Source organism: Bufo bufo, chromosome 4, assembly GCF_905171765.1.
Source record: "Bufo bufo chromosome 4, aBufBuf1.1, whole genome shotgun sequence".
NCBI classification, from domain to species: domain Eukaryota; kingdom Metazoa; phylum Chordata; class Amphibia; order Anura; family Bufonidae; genus Bufo; species Bufo bufo.
In genome coordinates, this window is record NC_053392.1 from 572645933 (window position 1) to 572666443 (window position 20511).

The 20511-nt window shown below is 43.6% G+C and overlaps 1 protein-coding gene across 1 annotated transcript in view; it reads left to right on the forward strand.

Annotated features, from left to right (window-relative positions):
* The window catches only part of ABCG5 (ATP binding cassette subfamily G member 5), a 40675-nt gene that overhangs the window by 10235 nt on the left and 9929 nt on the right, over positions 1–20511 (forward strand). Inside the window, exons 4-8 of the mRNA XM_040430187.1 lie at positions 1539–1637; positions 10214–10346; positions 15670–15809; positions 17141–17270; positions 17530–17743. Of these exons, the coding sequence (XP_040286121.1) occupies positions 1539–1637; positions 10214–10346; positions 15670–15809; positions 17141–17270; positions 17530–17743 (716 nt within the window). The remainder of the gene's footprint in view (positions 1–1538; positions 1638–10213; positions 10347–15669; positions 15810–17140; positions 17271–17529; positions 17744–20511) is intronic.

Here is a 20511-nt window from a genome sequence, read left to right on the forward strand (position 1 = left end):
TAGAGTCCTATCAAGCCCTATAGGACCCTGGTACTAATGGCAGGGACGAGACTACCTGTTCCTACAAAAGGAAGGACTAACAGGAGTCTCCTACAGGCCTAATACAAACAATAGGGAAATGCAACACACAGAACCCAAACAAAATACAAAAGGGAAAGGAAAGACTTAACTTCGAAGGAGCTATGGAAGCAACAGGAACTAAGCCGAGAACCAACCACAATGTATCCAAAGGTCCAAACAGAAGCTATAAACCGCACAGCATTGTGGGAGAAGCAACTATAAATAGAGAAGGTTAAATGACCCTAATAGCCACACCTGGGGAAAGAAGATGTGGCTAGCACCAAAAACAACACAGACGTAATTTGATCAAAACGGAAAACATGTCAGATCAAACCACTTGTTGCCAGTCTCACCGATCTCCTGCCACCTGTCGCGGGGATACGTCCGTGACACAAATAGGGGGAATTCATCATTCCATTGGAGAAAAAGAAGTAAAAAATCTTGATGTATATCTTTTTTATGCCCAAGAATTGCACATTTTTGTGATTTTACATCCTTTTTGCCACTTCTAGAAAGTAGGCGGAAATTGAGCATGATTAGTTTTGTTAACTAGGTGTATATCAACTTTTGAAAAAGTTGCAAGAGGAAGGTTTACTCTAGTAGGGAGGTACAGAAAGCACTGTACACCATAGACTGTACAGATATCACAAACAGAAAACTGTATACACCATATACTGTACAGATATCACATGTAGAACGCACTATACACCATAGACTATTCAGATGTCACATACAGAAAGCACTATACACCATAGACTATATAGATATCACATATAGAAAGCTCTATACACCATAGACTATACTGATATCACATTTAGAAAGCACTATACAACATAGACTATACAGATATCACATATAGAAAGCACTATACACCATAGACTATACAGATATCACCAAGGGCGGACTGGGAACCTAAAGTGGCCCTGGAAAAAAATAATAAAAGTGGCCCCGTTTTGTAGTCGGGTGCATATTGATGGAAGGCAGGGCCTGCAATACCATATTGTGGCACATTATACCACCCCAACAGATCCAAATACCACTGTTCATCACAAAATACATCCCAAAAAACTACCACTGGCAGGCCGTGAGGCGGACTCAGGCATCCCCCTGGGCATGGGCCCACCAGGAAATTTCCCTGTAAGGTCTATGGCCAATCCATCCCTGGATATCACATATAGAAAGCTCTATACACCATAGACTGTACACAATTACATATATTCCTTGTCTCAATCTATAACTATTGGTAAATTTGAAGCAGAATCACGTTTTCTAGTCATTATTTTATTATTATAATTCAGATTCCAGTTTATTATGTAGGTTGCATGTTTATCGCATTTGGGTGGAGAATTCTGCAGAGTTTACAGTTCACACGTACTAAACACATAAAACACCAATATAAGTGATACTTAAATTTATGTATCCAGTAGAGATATTTCCATGCACTTTCCATAAAAAAAAAAATTCCCGGCTTCTTGCAGCACGACAGTTTACTCCCCTACCTGACCGTGCGAGAAACATTGACCTACACTGCGATGCTGTCGCTCCAGAGACACTCCAAGGAAGCCATCAGGAAAAAGGTTAGTATCTTACTGTATGTGTTTCAAGGGGAGGAGCCCAGTAAGTGAAGAAAGAAGTATTTTTCTCTGATAAGTTATATTACTAAGTTCATTATATTTGCCAGGAGACGCCCAACAGAACAAGGGCAGACTCCGCCTACTATAACCAAGTCCCCGAACATACCGGAGGACATAACGGGAAAACGGAGCGGCGCCCAGGGATAATAGTAAGTGCAGTGAGATCCCTGGGCGCCGCTGTATATGTCATGATACTTAGTTCACAATGTCAGGATCGGTGAAAGGTCCTCTTTAAAATATAATATGCTGGCTGGCTGAAGTAACCACTAGAGGGAGCTTAGGAGCTTACTGCATACTGCTATGCATTAACTTTATAACAACCAAGCGCTGTGTATATAGAATGCCTGGTGCTGGGTTTTAATTCAGAGCGTTGTTCATGCATGTCTATCTAGCAGGAGCAGGTTAGGTACCCGACTGTCAGTGACCCCAAGGAGAAGACAGAAGTGTTTTACTATCGATTCTGACTGCTCCTTTCCCAAATGCATAGCACAGAATGAGTGCTGTGCCCTTCCATTGATGGACCCGATGATCATGTGATCGTTAAGTGTCTCAGGCACATGAGAACTGCTGGGCTTCTGCAGACCCTAAAAGTAGAGCAGGGTAATGAGGCAGCACTCACCCAGCAGTAATTCATAAAATGATCCTTTATTGGTCCGGGATACGAGTACACGATACCAGCAGAATTAGCAGGGGCAGACAGCGAATCTTACATGCATAGCGGCGACGGCCATTTTGCGCGGAAATGCGCTTTCTCAGGCCGCGTCAGCGTACTACTCTGGAATTGTGTTTGTCTGTCCTTGTTGTTTGTCCATCCCTGCACTTAAATAGCATAGAGACTGTTGACCAGTTGCGGTCTAGCTATTTAGGGCTTGCACTGCAAGTAGGTAGGGAAAGAGGCTGGGTCCTAGCCTTAGGGCTCACTGTCCTTGTCTGTCAGCGGCCTGAGGAAGCGCATTTCCGCGCGAAACGGCCGTCGCCGCTATGCATGTAAGATTCGCTGTCCACCCCTACTAATTCTGATGGTATCTTGTACTCGTATCCCAGACCAATAAAGGATCATGTTATGAATTACTGCTGGGTAAGTGCCGCCTCATTACCCTTCTCTACTTTGGAATTTGTGCTTGTTTGCTTGGATTGGCGTTGCACTACAGGACTGCAGTCTCAGACGGGGTGGTGCGCTGGACGTCTGTGTATTATTATCGGCATATGAGGGGTTGATAAAAGGAGTGTGTAGCTGTGCCCCCCGGTCTTTCTACTACGTTTTAATAATTGACTTCTGCAGACCCTGATCAGCTCTGCCTGTGTAAAATGTAACCCATAGGGAGCTGTTTTCTCTTGTAACTGGGGCCCCTTTGAATTACAGTGAAAATGTAACATACTTACCTCTCCGGGTTCCAGCGGCACGATCCTCAGCCTTGGCACGGCTGCACCGGGAGAGACACACTGCTAAGCCATGCCCCCCCGGTGACACGACAGCATCCTTAGCAACAGGATGCAATGCTCTGTTTCTCCCCACAGTGGTTGTGTGCTGGAGGACATTAGCAGTGGGCTGATTGCTAAGCTGTTCTATTCCTGTGTGCTGTATTCTGACTAATTGAGCCCCGAGTCATGACTTATCAGGATCTGATCCGGGGACTCTGTGCTCTATTTAAACCCATTCCTGGCCATACACCAGTGCCAGAGATAGTCTCTGACTCACTAGATGTTTCCTAGTTCCTTGTTCCTGTGCTTATTGGATTGCTCGTTCCTCTGACCCCGGCTTGTCTTCTAACCACTCTCTGTCTCTTGTTTGGTACTGCATTGTCTATCTGGTTCTGATCTCAGCTTGATTTCTGAGAACTCTCCGTCTCTTGTTAGGTACTGCATAGCTTGTCTGGTTCTGACCCATTTACGTACTACTCTGGATATGTGTTTACTGTCCATGTTGTTTGTCCATCCCTGCATTTAAATAGCATAGAGACTGTTGACCAGTTGCGGTCTAGCTATTTAGGGCTTGCACTGCAAGTAGGTAGGGAAAGAGGCTGGGTCCTAGCCTTAGGGCTCACTGTCCTTGTCTGTCAGCGGCCTGAGGAAGCGCATTTCCGCGCGAAACGGCCGTCGCCGCTATGCATGTAAGATTCGCTGTCCACCCCTACTAATTCTGATGGTATCTTGTACTCGTATCCCAGACCAATAAAGGATCATGTTATGAATTACTGCTGGGTGAGTGCCGCCTCATTACCCTTCTCTACTTTGGAATTTGTGCTTGTTTGCTTGGATTGGCGTTGCACTACAGGACTGCAGTCTCAGACGGGGTGGTGCGCTGGACGTCTGTGTATTATTATCGGCATATGAGGGGTTGATAAAAGGAGTGTGTAGCTGTGCCCCCCGGTCTTTCTACTACGTTTTAATAATTGACTTCTGCAGACCCTGATCAGCTCTGCCTGTGTAAAATGTAACCCATAGGGAGCTGTTTTCTCTTGTAACTGGGGCCCCTTTGAATTACAGTGAAAATGTAACATACTTACCTCTCCGGGTTCCAGCGGCACGATCCTCAGCCTTGGCACGGCTGCACCGGGAGAGACACACTGCTAAGCCATGCCCCCCCGGTGACACGACAGCATCCTTAGCAACAGGATGCAATGCTCTGTTTCTCCCCACAGTGGTTGTGTGCTGGAGGACATTAGCAGTGGGCTGATTGCTAAGCTGTTCTATTCCTGTGTGCTGTATTCTGACTAATTGAGCCCTGAGTCATGACTTATCAGGATCTGATCCGGGGACTCTGTGCTCTATTTAAACCCATTCCTGGCCATACACCAGTGCCAGAGATAGTCTCTGACTCACTAGATGTTTCCTAGTTCCTTGTTCCTGTGCTTATTGGATTGCTCGTTCCTCTGACCCCGGCTTGTCTTCTAACCACTCTCTGTCTCTTGTTTGGTACTGCATTGTCTATCTGGTTCTGATCTCAGCTTGATTTCTGAGAACTCTCCGTCTCTTGTTAGGTACTGCATAGCTTGTCTGGTTCTGACCCATTTACGTACTACTCTGGATATGTGTTTACTGTCCATGTTGTTTGTCCATCCCTGCATTTAAATAGCATAGAGACTGTTGACCAGTTGCGGTCTAGCTATCTAGGGCTTGTACTGCAAGTAGGTAGGGAAAGCGGCTGGGTCCTAGCCTTAGGGCTCACTGTCCTTGTCTGTCCCTACCTACAGTTGTAACAGGAAAAGTGCAAAATAAATGTATCAGTGTTCCCTAGAGGCCTTTTAATGACTTCTTGTTGGACATAATCGAAGCCACCCTAAAAAAAAGTAAGTAAAAAAGATAAAGTAAGTAAAATAAAAAAACTAAATCGCCCACAACATCCAAAACTATTGTTATTGTTTTACTATACATATATTATACATATTATATAAAAAAAACAACACAAAGTTTGCATATTTAAAAAATAAAAAGCTATAGTTTGAAAATGAAATGCCTTTTTTTTTTTAAGTTTTCCCTAAATAAAACTATTTAAAAAAAAATATTAAAAAAATCTCTAAAAAAATATTAGTAAAAAGCCATAAATTTCATTAAAAAAAAAATATATATATATTTTGGTAGTCCAACAAATAAAAAGCTGAAGCTGAAGATCTTATCAGCTGTATTCAGGATCATAATCCCTGACGAGTAGAACAGGGAGAAGGCTGAGGCAGCTCTTTAACTCAGTGTTGTGAAGTAACTTGTCTTAACTAGTCCTGCTGTGTGATTAGGACGGCGGCCATTTTATTTCCCCTAATGATTGTTCCCTAGACAAAATGAGCCATTATAACTGATGAAAGTTATTTGGAAGTATTTTCAGTAATTTTATTTTATTAATCCCCAGCGAACTTCTTTAAGGTATTTTTAGGTCTGGTCATTAATGGGTTCAAGGGCTTTTTCAGAAATTAAATATTAATGACTCAGGATAGCTTGTCAATATCAGATTGGTAGGAGTCTTAGGCCTCTTTCAGACGGGCGTTGCGGGAAAATGTGCGGGTGCGTTAGGGGAACACCCACGATTTTTCAGCGCGAGTGCAAAACATTGTAATGCATTTTGCACTCGCGTGAGAAAATTCGCGCATGTTTGGTACCCAAACCCGAACTTCTGTGAAGAAGTTCGGGCTTGGGTTAGGTGTTCTGTAGATTGTATTATTTCCCCTTATAACATAGTTATAAGGGAAAATAATAGCATTCTGAATACAGAATGCATAGTAAAATAGCGCTGGAGGGGTTAAAAAAAATAAATGAAATAATTTAACTCACCTTAGTCCACTTGATCGCGATGCCCGGCATCTACTTTTGTCTCCTTTACTGAACAGGACCTGTGGTGAGCATTCATTACAGGTCAAGGACCTTTGGTGACATCACTCCGGTCATCACATGATCCATCACCATGGTAAAAGATCATGTGATGACCGGAGTGACGTCACCACAGGTCCTTGACCTGTAATGAATGCTCACCACAGGTCCTGTTCAGTAAAGGAGACAGAAGGAGATGCCGGGCATCGCGATCAAGTGGACTAAGGTGAGTTAAATTATTTTATTTATTTTTTTAACCCCTCCAGCGCTGATCGGGTCTCCATCCCGATCGTCTCCTAGCAACCGTGTGTGAAAATTGCACCGCATCCGCACTTGCTTGCGGATGCTTGCGATTTTCACGCAACGCACAAGTGATGCGTGAAAATCACCGCTCATGTGATTATGATTATTCCATAGAAATGAATGGGTCGGTATTCAGTGTGGGTGCAATGCGTTCAACTCACGCATCGCATCCGCGCGGAATACTCGCCCGTGTGAAAGGGGCCTTACTCACCTCATTTTCCCTGCTATGCGCCAAAACACCGGCCATGGAATGCATAGAGAGAACTTCTCCTGGAGTCCTCTTCACCAATTGCGAGTGCACAGGAGTCCTCTCAGTGCATTCCATGGTTGGTTTGTGGGCACACAGAAGGGAGAATGGGGGTACATACGGATATACAAATTACTGAACAGGTGCTTTATACATGTGTTATTGTACTTGATAGGGCTTACTGGAGGTGACAGATTCCCTTTAATAGACTTCTGTCAGCAGATTTGTACCTATGACAATGGCTGACCTGTTACTTGTGCGCTTGGCAGCTGGAGGCATCTGTGTTGGTCCTATTCATATGTGCCCGCATTACTGAGAAAAATGAAGTTTTAATATATGTAAATGAGCCTCTAAGCACAACGGGGGCGTTGCCATTACAACTAGAGGCTCAGCTCTCTCTACAACTGCTGCGCCCTTTGATTAAGGCTGGGTTCACACGGGCGTTGCGGGAAAATTTGCGGGTGCGTTGCGGGAACACCCGCGATTTTTCCGCGCGGTTTTGCACTCGCGTGAGAAAAATCGCGCATGTTTGGTACCCAAACCCGAACTTCTTCACAGAAGTTCGGGCTTGGGATCGGTGTTCTGTAGATTGTATTATTTTCCCTTATAACATGGTTATAAGGGAAAATAATAGCATTCTGAATACAGAATGCATAGTAAAACAGCGCTGGAGGGGTTAAACAAAAATTATAATAATTTAACTCACCTTAGTCCACTTGATCGCGGCCCGGCATCTCCTTCTGTCTCCTTTGTTGAACAGGACCTGTGGTGAGCATTAATTACAGGAACAGGACCTTTGATGACATCACTCCGGTCATCACATGATCCATCACCATGGTAAAAGATCATGTGATAACCGGAGTGACGTCATCAAAGGTCCTGTTCCTGTAATTAATGCTCACCACAGGTCCTATTCAACAAAGGAGACAGAAGGATATGCCGGGCTACGCGATCAAGTGGACTAAGGTGAGTTAAATTATTATTTATTTATTTATTTTTAACCCCTCCAGCGCTGTTTTACTATGCATTCTGTATTCAGAATGCTATTATTTTCCCTTATAACCATGTTATAAGGGAAAATAATAATGATCGGGTCCCCATCCCGATCGTCTCCTAGCAACCGTGCGTGAAAATCGCACCGCATCCGCACTTGCTTGCGGATGCTTGCAATTTTCACGCAACCCCATTCACTTCTATGGGGCCTGCGTTGCGTGAAAAACGCAGAATATAGAGCATGCTGCGATTTTCACGCAGCGCGCAAGTGATGCGTGAAAATCACCGCTCATGTGAACAGCCCCATAGAAATGAATAGGTCGGTATTCAGTGTATGCAATGCGTTCAACTCACGCATTGCATCCGTGCGGAATACTCGCCCATGTGAAAGGGGCCTAACAGTGTAATCATGATCAAACTTGGCCCTGACTTCTCCTAAAGTCAATCAAAGTGCAGAGGGTGCAGCAGTTGCAGAGAGAGCAGAGCCTCTCGGTGTAATGGCAACGCCCCCGTTGTGCTTAGAGGCTCATTTGCATATATTAAAACTTCATTTTTCTCAGCAATACTGGGATATATGAACATAGGACCAACACAGATGTCTTCAGCTGTCAAGTGCACATGTAACACGTCAGGCAGTGTCATAGGTACAAATCTGCTGACAGAAGCCCTTTAACTCCTAGACTATCAGGAAAGCAGGCATTAACGTCCCACTACCTCAGACTACAAAGGTTAGTGGTACCGCTACACTTCCATTGACCACCGGGGTGACAGTAACTACTTCTATACTTTACACCACTGAATTAGTTTGAAATTTATACTTCCATTTTCTGTTGTATGATAGTCTAAAATATATGGAAAGTGCGGAATGCAGGCTACTACACCGACTCATTAATATAATTCTTTCCTGATTCTTAGGATCCACCTTTTTCCTGCAGCCAGTAGCCATGTGCCTGGTGGAAAATCAATCAGTCATCAAATAATGTCTTTTCTGTGATAATACATTTTATATACCTAGTTCCGCAACACCTGACTCAGAAGCACATGGTATAGATATATGGATCTGATAGACATGGAAAGTTAACTGCTGTAAATACCAAGTCACTATCTAACTGCATAAGCCAAAGGTTACTGTTCGGTATAACAGCTGGTGTATGGCTGCTAACAGGACAGAATGTGTTATCTATGCAAGTAGTGTAATCTACCTCCAAAGCCGGATCTACACAGGGCAATTGTCGGGCTGGTTATTGGGAACGCACTTTAGTACAACCGCTCGTTCCTGATATCAGCCTCGTTCCTGATATCAGTCGTAGCATATACTGTAAATGCACCTTTAAGGGGTTTTCCAGGTGTTTAATATCCTCAGGATAGGTCATCAATATCAGATCGGCAGGGGTCCGACACACGGTACCCCTGCCAATCAGTTGTTTGAGGAGGCCACAATCCAGCACCGTCCATTGTATAGTTGGTATTGTAGCTCAGCCCCATTCACTTGAATGGGCGTGAGCTGCGCCTAGGCCACGTAACTGATGAATGTGACCTCATTGGCTGGTCACCGCAGTTTTATCCCTGCCAATCTGATATTGATGAACTCTCCTGAGGACAGGCTATCAATATTGAACTCCCAGAAAATCATTTTAAATTATTACTAATGTATCAGTAAAGAAGGTTTTCTTTTGGAAGGATTTACAGCGTACCTGAGTTTACAAAAAAGTTTGCATAGTGGCTATGCTTTTTTGTACAATTATAGCAGTGAAGGAACTGGTGTTTTTTGGGCTTCCCTAAAGTTTCTTTCAGCCATATTATATCTTGTTTCAGCTGCACAGCTAGATGCATTTCTCTCACAAGCAGTGGGTGTCTCCTTTCTGTTAAATCTGCTAGTAGTGTATGCAGTGACTTTACTTCCCACTATGCTTGTTTTCTTCTAGGGAGCTCAGAAAGCTGAAATAGAGAGGGGGGGGGGGGATCAGACTTACAGACACACAGGAGCTTCTCTACTCTTCAGAAGCAGTGTATTGGCAGTGCTTCTATAAGCTCTGACACGCCTCCACTTATTCTCAGCCATCTTCTGAGTTTCTGTTACTAGGGACATATCTTACTTGACAACAGGCAGTGGACTGCAGCTTAGGTGGCAGTGAGACCACTAGTGGCCATGACTTCACAGCCATTTTTCAGGTGGATGCAGGCATATTTTTTAAATGAAGAGATTTAGAAATGTGCTATTTACACAATTCTCAATGAAATGTAATTGTGTGAAAGTAAAGTGACTCTATAAGGGAACATAACACGACGACAAAACAAGAGGCTCATGTTACAAAAGAGTTGTTATGCCACAATGTCTGCAAAATCAAGACAAAATGCACCATTCTAGGGAACAAGGTTTCTCAAAAATGGTATATCTTGTATGTGAGATTTTACAGTGCAGCGACTAACCTTATAGTCTTGAGGTGCATTTAGGTAGTTCTTCTTCTAACCATTTTTGTTGCAATTGTTTGGTATAACTGCAGCTATTTTTTACAAAAAGGTTGCAGTTTTGCTGCAATTGCAAAAATCCCGGTGAAAAATTTCAACAAACAATGTGAAAAAGATGACTCAAGTAAATATTCTCCTACAACAAGAGCAACATTAACATCCCCTTCCACAAATAAGTTCTCACAACTTCAATATTTTTACTTTTCAGGTAGATTCCGTCATGGCTGAGCTGAGTCTGACCCATGTTGCCGATACGGTAATAGGAGGCCGCATTTTCAATGGCATATCCAGCGGTGAAAGGCGGAGGGTTTCCATTGCAGCACAGTTGATTCAGGACCCAAGTGAGTTACATTGTTGTTTATTTATACAATTTATCTGAAGCATGTGGCATAGACAAAAGCCTGACTTGCACACGTCAAGAAAAATTAGTTTTCAAACTATACAACCCCTTTTACTCATTTTGGACTTAAAATCATTCTTTTCAATTAGTCTTTCTTAAAGGGTTGCCCCATCTCAGACATTGATGACATATCGCTAGGACATGCTACCAATATCAGATTAGTGCTGGTTCCACCTCTGGGACCCACACCTAACTCTAGAATGGGGCCCTCTAAGCACAAGAAAGCACATTGTGCATGCGCAGCATGCTCTTCTTTCACTTCTATGGAGTTCCAAAAAAAAACGTTGTAAGCTTGCTCTGCTATTTATGGAACTCCCATAAAAGTGAATGGAGAGCGCACCGAGCAAGCATGGCCACCGCTCTATTCACCTCAATGGGAGTTCCGGAAATATCCTAAACGGTGCTCGCTATTTTTGGTACTCCCATGTACAAACCGGATTCCAAAAAAGTTGGGACACTAAACAAATTGTGAATAAAAACTGAATGCAATGATGTGGAGATGGCAAATGTCAATATTTTATTTGCAATAGAACGTAGATGACAGATCAAACGTTTAATCCGAGTAAATGTATCATTTTAAAGGAAAAATAAGTTGATTCCAATTTTCACGGTGTCAACAAATCCCAAAAAAGTTGGCACAAGTAGCAATAAGAGGCTGGAAAAAGTAAATTTGAGCATAACGAAGAGCTGGAAGACCAATTAACACTAATTAGGTCAATTGGCAACATGATTGGGTATAAAAAGAGCTTCTCAGAGTGGCAGTGTCTCTCAGAAGCCAAGATGGGTAGAGGATCACAAATTCCCACAATGTTGTGCAGAAAGATAGTGTAGCAATATCAGAAAGGTGTTACCCAGGCAAAAATTGCAAAGACTTTGCATCTATCATCATCAACTGTGCATAACATCATCCGAAGATTCAGAGAATCTGGAACAATCTCTGTGCGTAAGGGTCAAGGCCGTAAAACCATACTGGATGCCTGTGATCTCCGGGCCCTTAAACGACACTGCACCACAAACAGGAATGCTACTGTAAAGGAAATTACAGAATGGGCTCAGGAATACTTCCAGAAAGCATTGTCAGTGAACACAATCCACCGTGCCATCCGCCGTTGCCAGCTGAAACTCTACGGTGCAAAGAAGAAGCCATTTCTAAGCAAGATCCACAAGCTCAGGCGTTTTCACTGGGCCAGGGATCATTTAAAATGGAGTGTGGCAAAATGGAAGACCGTTCTGTGGTCAGACGAGTCACGATTCGAAGTTCTTTTTGGAAATCTGGGACGCCATGTCATCCGGACCAAAGAGGACAAGGACAACCCAAGTTGTTATCAACGCTCAGTTCAGAAGCCTGCATCTCTGATGGTATGGGGTTGCATGAGTGCGTGTGGCATGGGCAGCTTGCATGTCTGGAAAGGCACCATCAATGCAGAAAAATATATTCAGGTTCTAGAACAACATATGCTCCCATCCAGACGTCATCTCTTTCAGGGAAGACCCTGCATTTTTCAACAAGATAATGCCAGACCACATTCTGCATCAATCACAACATCATGGCTGCGTAGGAGAAGGATCCGGGTACTGAAATGGCCAGTCTGCAGTTCAGATCTTTCACCTATAGAGAACATTTGGCGCATCATAAAGAGGAAGGTGCAACAAAGAAGGCCGAAGACGATTGAACAGTTAGAGGCCTGTATTAGACAAGAATGGGAGAGCATTCCTATTTCTAAACTTGAGAAACTGGTCTCCTCGGTCCCCAGACGTCTGTTGAGTGTTGTAAGAAGAAGGGGAGATGCCACACAGTGGTGAAAATGGCCTTGTCCCAACTTTTTGGGGATTTGTTGACACCATGAAATTCTGATTCAACATATTTTTCCCTTAAAATGGTACATTTTCTCAGTTTAAACTTTTTTTCCGTGATTTATGTTCTATTCTGAATAAAATATTAGAAGTTGGCACCTCCACATCTGTCACGGCTGAGGATGGGGGAAATCCTCAGCCGGGCGATGCCAGATGATGTTATGGCTGCTCGGCCAGGACAACAGGATTAGGGAGCAGGTCACCTCCTAAAGCGTCCCTAACCTGACCCTAACTCCTAGCTGCATGGGCCGACCTTTAAGGTAGGAGGACCCATGCTCCGGAACCTCGGATCCCTAACTCACCCTCCGACCGGTCCCTGGGCTAGGAGTCAAGGTAAGACGACCTGTTCCTACTGGACACGGAAGAACAGGGGTCTCACTGGCCAAGCTGCAGGGAAAAGGGGAACACAAACAGACTTACGGATATGGCAGGTGAACTATCCGAGTTTCACCTACCTGCCACAGCCTTGCTGACTGGATCCCTGTGCAAACAGGAATCCAGATCCATAAGCTGCACTAAACAACATAGGAAAATCCCAACAGACCATCACATAGACATCACACATAAAGATGAACATAAACTTAATGTGACATTATATTTATGAACCACAAGGGTGGCTCTCACTGGCAGTTGGTAAACACAGGCGGCTGCTCCAGCTAAGCATGGCTGAAGCAACCTACTGAGCCATGCCAAACACTAAGGCTATATAGGCCTAAGTGGCCACACCCACACAATCAGACACACCCCGTGACTCATACACACAGAAAGGGAGTTAACCCTTACAAAACCACAGGGAAAGGAAAACACCAACTTAAAGGGGAAGTGTCAAAACGAAAGTCACACTGTGGCTGTTGCCGCAGGCAACGACATGAGTGGCTACCATGTCCTGGGGGTCAGCCCGAAGGCCGGGACACTGCCACCACATGTACACACTATACAAAACGTTGCTGCGAGCAGCCACAGTGAAGGGAAAAGTCTCAGTGCACACGTAACATAAACACAGTGCACACCATACATACATACACACACACCTAACAAAGCGGTAGCTAGGTGTAACCGCATTAAGATGCCGCAAGCTGCCTAGCACCAGCTCAGGCTGCTATCTGCGACAATATCCAACCACTTGTTGCCCGCGGCAACCACAAGTGACGCAACACACAAGCAGCCCTCACCTGTGGTTGAACAACCAAACACAAACCGCAGGCAACCGCATGCGGTTAAGGAGTCACGGTCATGGCCATGACAACATCATTGCATTCAGTTTTTATTCACAATTTGTATAGTGTCCCAACTTTTTTGGAATCCGGTTTGTAAGTGAAAGGTTGCTGCTCTAGCGTGATGCTCCTCCTGTTCACTTTGGAGGCCCTATTCTGGAGATAGGTGTAGGTTTCAGAGGTGGGACCCACACCTATCTGAAACCTACACCTAGCGATATGTCACCAATGTGTTAGGTGGGCCAACCCCTTTAAACATTTTCAACAATTTTTACTCTACAGCTTTCACTTTCACGACTATTACTCTCTGCCTCACACTGAATCCATCAAGGGCTACAGATCGAGCCATCAGAGCAGCTCCCTGATGGATTCAGTGTAAGGCCTCCTGCACACAAACGTGTGCTTCCCATTGCTGTATTGCGTACCGAATTTGCAGATCCACAATACACGGGCACCGTTCCATGTGCATTCCGCATCACGGATGCCGACCCATTCACTTTAACGGGTCCGCAAATCCGGAGATGCGGAATGATGCGGAACAGAAGCACAGAACGGAACCCTACGGAAGCACTACGGAGTGCTTCCATGGGGTTTCGTCCCGTACTTCCATCCCGCAAAAAGATAGAACATGTCCTATCTTTTTGCGGAACGGCCGGATCGCGGACTCATTAAAGAGAATGGGTCTGCGATCCGCTGCGGCTGCCCCGCGGACGAAGTTTGTGCATTGCCGCCCGCATTTTGCGGGCCGCAGCATGGCCACGGGGCGCACATGTTCGCGTGCAGGAGGCCTAAAGCAGAGAGAAATAGTCTGTAGATGTAGTGAAACTGAAAGCTTGACCATTTTTAATAAAGACCAATTGAAAAAAATTATTTTAAACCCAAAATAAGTAAAATGCAATGATAAAAATTTCCACCAAGGGTGACCATCCATAGCCTTTAAAGAATTATTTTTATATGTGTAGCAAACCCCTGAAGAGCCGAGTGGTAGTGGCCCTTCAGAAGATGGGAGTGGTAGTGGCCCTGAAGAGATGATGTGTCACGATGGAGACTTTGAAGAATCAGGCCAGAAGTAAAAGTATAACAGTCTCTCTTTAATTAGTGAAAAACATTACTTGTGGCACATCCAACAGTATTAAATACAAAGTGCAGTTTCTGGCACCAGATGAGGAGGTATAGTAGCTGGTTGTGTGGAAATTTAATGGCACTTGTGGATATAGGTGTCCATTGTCTGCTGCAGGCTTTTTGTTTATCTGGCCAGGTTGTTAGCTAGGTGATGGGTGTCTGAGATATAGTCCTTACCTTGCAGCAGAATCTGTAACGCTGTAATTTTGCTGATCATTCTGCTGTCTTGGTGATGTTTTCTGGAAGCTGTGTTCTTTATTCTGATTATCTCTCTAGAGTGATGGTCTCACAGGAAAAGTGGATAAAGTCTCTAGGAGTAGGAACTCTAGCATGTGCTTCATCTCCTTTTGCTGTCTACTCAGGAACTCCCCTTCCTGGCAGGAAGCAAGACCAGTCCATTCCCATAAAGAGGAGAGGAACAGGGTGGTTAGCTCTGCTCCTACCAACCAGGCTTGGACTGGCCCACAGGGGAACAGGTGAATCTCCCAGTGGGCCCCTGACAAAGCTGGGCCCCAGGACAGAATATCAGTCTATATCCATATAAAAAGCTGGGCAGATTATTTAACAAACTACTTACCGTAACCACATTGGGTGGTTACGGTGACTTCTAGGTCATCTTGAGTGTCTTATTGCTGCCTGATGCTAAGTGAGAAGTTAATTTCTGCATGTACCTGTACAATAGGCCCCCAGAATGAATTGTACTGTTGAGCCCTAGGCACCCCAGTCTAACACTGGTGCCAACCATACTGTACCTCTCCTGCTGGTGCACACGCCCAAAACAATAAAAAATATAGGGTACATAACATTACAGTACATTACAAACCTTTGCATATACCCTCCTGATACCCCTCTGGGGTACTGCATAAGCCTATAAGGACTGCAATAAAGGCGATATTACAGGTCATCCAGATTTGGCAGAAACAAGAAAGCAAAGTAAAGACCAATGCGAGAGACAGTTCTTGCAGGAGATGTCCTATAAGATAACATTTGCGTGGTGCTGAATGTGGGATCTGCCACAGAAGATGCTCTTTGTGAAGGCTTCATTTCACACATTTCTTCTCCTGTTTTCCACAGAGATCATTTTACTTGATGAACCAACTACCGGTTTGGATTCAATGACGGCAAATCATATCGTTTTACTCCTTTCTCAGCTGGCTCGTAAGGACAGGATAGTGATTATTTCCATTCACCAGCCTCGCTCAGAACTATTCAAAGTAAGTGCCCAAAAATTGCATGTTTCCATCTCCTGTATTCCAGGACAGGTAAATCCCGCCTGGTCTGTTGTATTTGCTCTGTCCTCGATTTTATAATAATAATAATCTGGATTTACTGCAGTCATTTGTGCTGGATATTTACACAGCGCATCATCCTGGTAATACATATCCCTTACTCATCCTTAGTTTAAGCTTTCTCCATGCAAATTTTAACCCCAGCTTTCCTCGGGGTATGTCCACACAGAACGTAAGATGCAGTGGGAATTTGCTCTTAAGGGTAGGTTCACAAGGAGGATTTTGTCCTCCGCGTATCCCACGGCAGATTCCACTGTACTGCGGTTTCTGCCAGGGGTTTTCATGCTCTAGACTAGAGACTCCTGCTGCGGCTTTGCGAGGGGTCCGCGCGGTAACTGTGCCATGAATGGACCTGTACATTCTTGCCACGGACTTGAAAACCACATGGTAAAAACCTTTGCCCGCACAAACTGCGGCATGGCCTCCCATGGGAAGTGGTTTTGGCGGTTTTCAGCACTGAATTTGCAAAGAAACCCATGCCCAAAATACTCCGGTTGAACCTACCCTACATGTACATTTGTTGCAGATTTGCCAAGGATTTTACCCTGTGGATTACAAAGGGTGAAATCTGCAGCAGAAATTGACATGATGTGCATTTACAATCCATGCCGCATGTCAATTTCCGCATGGATTCAGCGCAGATATACTTTCCGCTGAGTGTCTAAAATCTCATCGGCTGTGGTGCTACTGTAAAATTCACATCATACGTGTGACCAAACTATTGAACTTTGAACCAGCTTTGAAGAAAGGATTAGTAACATACATAAGAACATAAATAGAAATTCTCATAAACAGTATAATGTTAATCTTGAAAGGTCCCCTTTAAAGGGGTTGTCTCATCAAGAAAGCCTGTTTTACAACTGCAATCACCTGATCATTTCAGGTGCAGCTTCTCAAACCCATGGAGGAACTTGCTGCTGGCCAGTCACCTCTCCTGCCGGCAACACAGTGCCTGCTAATATTACTAAATAAAGGAAGTAACATAGTTCATGAGGCTGAAAAAAGACATCCGTCCATCCAGTTAAGCCTATTATCCCTCATGAAGTGAGGATCAACGACCCCTCTCTAGTGACCATAACCTGTAATATTATTACACTCCAGAAATACATCCAGGCCCCTCTTGGACTCTCTTAGTGAGTTCACCATCACCATCTCTTCTGAATGTAGAACCTGAGTAGCATAGATGTGTTTTTTTTACTAACATAATATATTCGCAAATGACGACAATCCATTTTTTATTTTATTTCTTACACAAGATTTTTGATAGGATTGCTCTAATGAGTTGTGGAGAACTTACTTTCTGCGGCAATCGTGAAGAGATTATTTCATTTTTCGATGATTGTGGCTATGAATGTCCTGAACACTCCAACCCATTTGACTTTTTTGGTAAGAAAAATATATGATGTATTATCTATGGTTTTACATAGGACTGAATCTAATCTATCTATCTATCTATCTATCTATCTATCTATCTATCTATCTCTTTCATATCTATATCTATCTATCTCATATCTATCTATCTATCTATCTATCTATCTATCTATCTCATACCTATCTATTTCATATCTGTCTGTCTTAGAATTTGTCTATTCAGATCAAGTGTATTCAGGATAATACATATTTTTTACGAAATGTTTCTCAATAGTGGACCTTACTTCTGTGGACACGAGGAACAAACAGCGTGAAGTGGAAACATACAGTAGGGTTCAGGCCATTGGAGGTGCTTACAGAGAATCTGAACAATTTCATACCACACTGGAATATATTGATGCATCAAAAAAATCCAAAGAGAGGCAAATCATCCCTTTCAAGCGGAAAGAGTCACCAAATGAAATATCCAAGCTTGTGGTCTTATTCAGGTGCAGGATTTAATTTTTTTAACTTGATAATTTTATCAGGGCAGATTTCTCAGTGCAGATTTACACAATGGTGTTCAAACGTTTGTGAACCCTTCAGAATTTTATATATTTCTTCATAAATTTGACCTAAAAGTCCTAAAAGTAGATAAAGATAAACCAAATCAAACAAATGAGTCAACATTTATTAGACTTGGTAATTTATTTATTGAGGAACATTATCTAATAATACCTGTGAGCGGCAAAAGTAGGTGAACTTTTAGGGTGCTATCATACATTCAGGTTCTTGAAAACAAAATCACGATTGGGTCATAAAAGAGAAAAAAGTATTAAGGACAGATACAACTTTTTTTAATCCACTCCTGGTTTTGGCATTCAAAGTTGCATAGAAAAATCTGAAGGTGGAACAGCACCCTAAGGCCTAGTTCAAACTTCAGTGTTTTGGTCAGAGATTTACATCAGTGATTCTGAGCCAAAACCAGGAGTGGTCCCTACACAGAGATTAGGTACTGTATAATGGAAAAATGTCCACCTGTTTGCGACCCACATCTCAATCATTGACTAAACACTACAGTGTGAACTAGGCCTTAAGTTAAGCAGATAAATTTAAGGTGAAATTAGAGTCAGGTGTGACAATCAGGTGTGACTGAGCGACCTTTTTTTATTTAAAGAACAGGAATCTATCAAAGTTTGATATTCACAATATGTTGGTGGAAGTATATCATGGCAAGAACAAATCAGATTTTTGAGGACCTCAGAAGACGAGTTGTTGATGCTTATCAGGCTGGAATGGTCACAAACAGGCACCATTATATATATATATATATATTGTGGCGATGTGCACAGTAAAAGTCCTGGAAGGGGTGTATATCTCACGCAGGTTCCTTAACTGGGTGAGATAAGTAAAATCCAGGAGGATGGTGCTGGCTTCCGCAAACATAGTTGCTGGAGCTATTTGTTTTGTTGGAGTACAAGGGCTGGATTTTATTTGGACTGGGAAGGTAGGTTTGGTAGTGGAACCTTCCCAGTCCACCCCCCATTTCACTGCAGGTTTTCCCCTAGCCTGAGGTCATCGCAGGTTAGGCCTGCTGTAATCAAGGAGGCATAAAACCAACCCTCTGTGTGTCAGTCTGAGAAGAGCAAACTTGGAAACAGAGGCCTAGTGAGGCTCTGGGTGGTCTCAGCTAGGAGGGCTGAGGGGCCACGAGGCTACGTGTAGTCGGATCTCTTCCCCATCTGGACTTGTGTCTGGTGAGCAGACCTGCTAAGGCTTGGGGCCTGAGACCCTGTGCTTAGAGGTGAGTCAGGGAAAACTATTGTGTATTAGTTAGAAGAACCCAGACGGGCAGGTGTTTATTTTGATAGTTATGTTTGTGTGGGTGCTGAAGTGCCATAATAAAGCACCAGTTTGGACATTAAACCCTGTTGTCTGCGAAGAAGTCTGTGACTGTGACCCCCTGAGAGAGAGAGAGAGAGAGCGATCCCTTACAATATATATATATATATATATATATATATATATACACAGTGCCTTGCAAAATTATTCACCCCCCTTGACTTTTTTCGTATTTTGGTGCCTCACAACCTGGAATTAACATGGATTGTTTGAGGATTTGCATCATTTAATTTACAGAACATGCCCTCAACTTTGAAGATGTATTATTTTTTTGTATTGTGAAGCAAACAACAAATAGGACAAAAAAACAGAAAAAGTCAATGTGCATAACTATTCATCCCCCTAAAGTCAACACTTTGTAGAGCCACCTTTTGCGGCAATCACAGCTCCAAGTCGTTTTGGATAAGTCTCTATGAGCTTGCCACATCTTACCACTGGGATTTTTGCCCATTCCTCCTTGCAAAACTGCTCCAGCTTCTTCAACTTGTGAACAGCAATCTTTAAGTCTGACCACAGATTTTCTATTGGATTGAGATCTGGGCTTTGACTAGGCCATTCCAACACATTTACATGTTTCCCCTTAAACCACTCAAGTGTTGCTTTAGCAGTGTGTTTGGGGTCATTGTCCTGCTGGAAGGTGAATATCCATCCTAGCCTCAAATCACGCACAGAGTGGTACAGGTTTTGCTCGAGAATATCCCTGTATTTAGCACCATCCATCTTTCCCTCAACTCTGACCAGTTTCCCAGTCCCGGGTGCTGAAAAACATCCCCACAGCATGATGCTGCCACCACCATGTTTCACTCTGGGGATGGGGTTCTTTGGGTGATGTGATGTGTTGGGTTTGCGCCAGACATAGCGTTTTCTTTGATGGCCGAAAAGTTCAATTTTAGTCTCGTCAGACCAGAGCACCCTCCTCCATACATTTTGGGAGTCTCCCACATGCCTTTTCGCAAACTCACAATGTGCCTTATTGTTTTTAGCTGAAAGTAATGGCTTTCTTCTGGCCACTCTCCCATAAAGCCCAACTCTATGGAGGGTACAGATTATTGTCGTCCTATGTACTGATACTCCAGTCTCTGCTATGGAACTCTGCAGCTCCTTCAGTGTTACCTTAGGTCTCTGTGCTGCCTCTCGGATTAATGCCCTCCTTGCCCGGTCCGTGAGTTTTGGTGGGCGGCTGTCTCTTGGCAGGTTTGCTGTTGTGCCATGTTCTTTCCATTTGGTTATGATAGATTTGATGGTGCTCCTGGGGATCATCAAAGATTTGGATATTTTTTTATAACCTAACCCTAACTTGTTCTTCTAAACAACATTGTCCCTTACTTGTTTAGAGAGTTCCTTGGTCTTCATGGCAGTGTTTGGCTAGTGATGC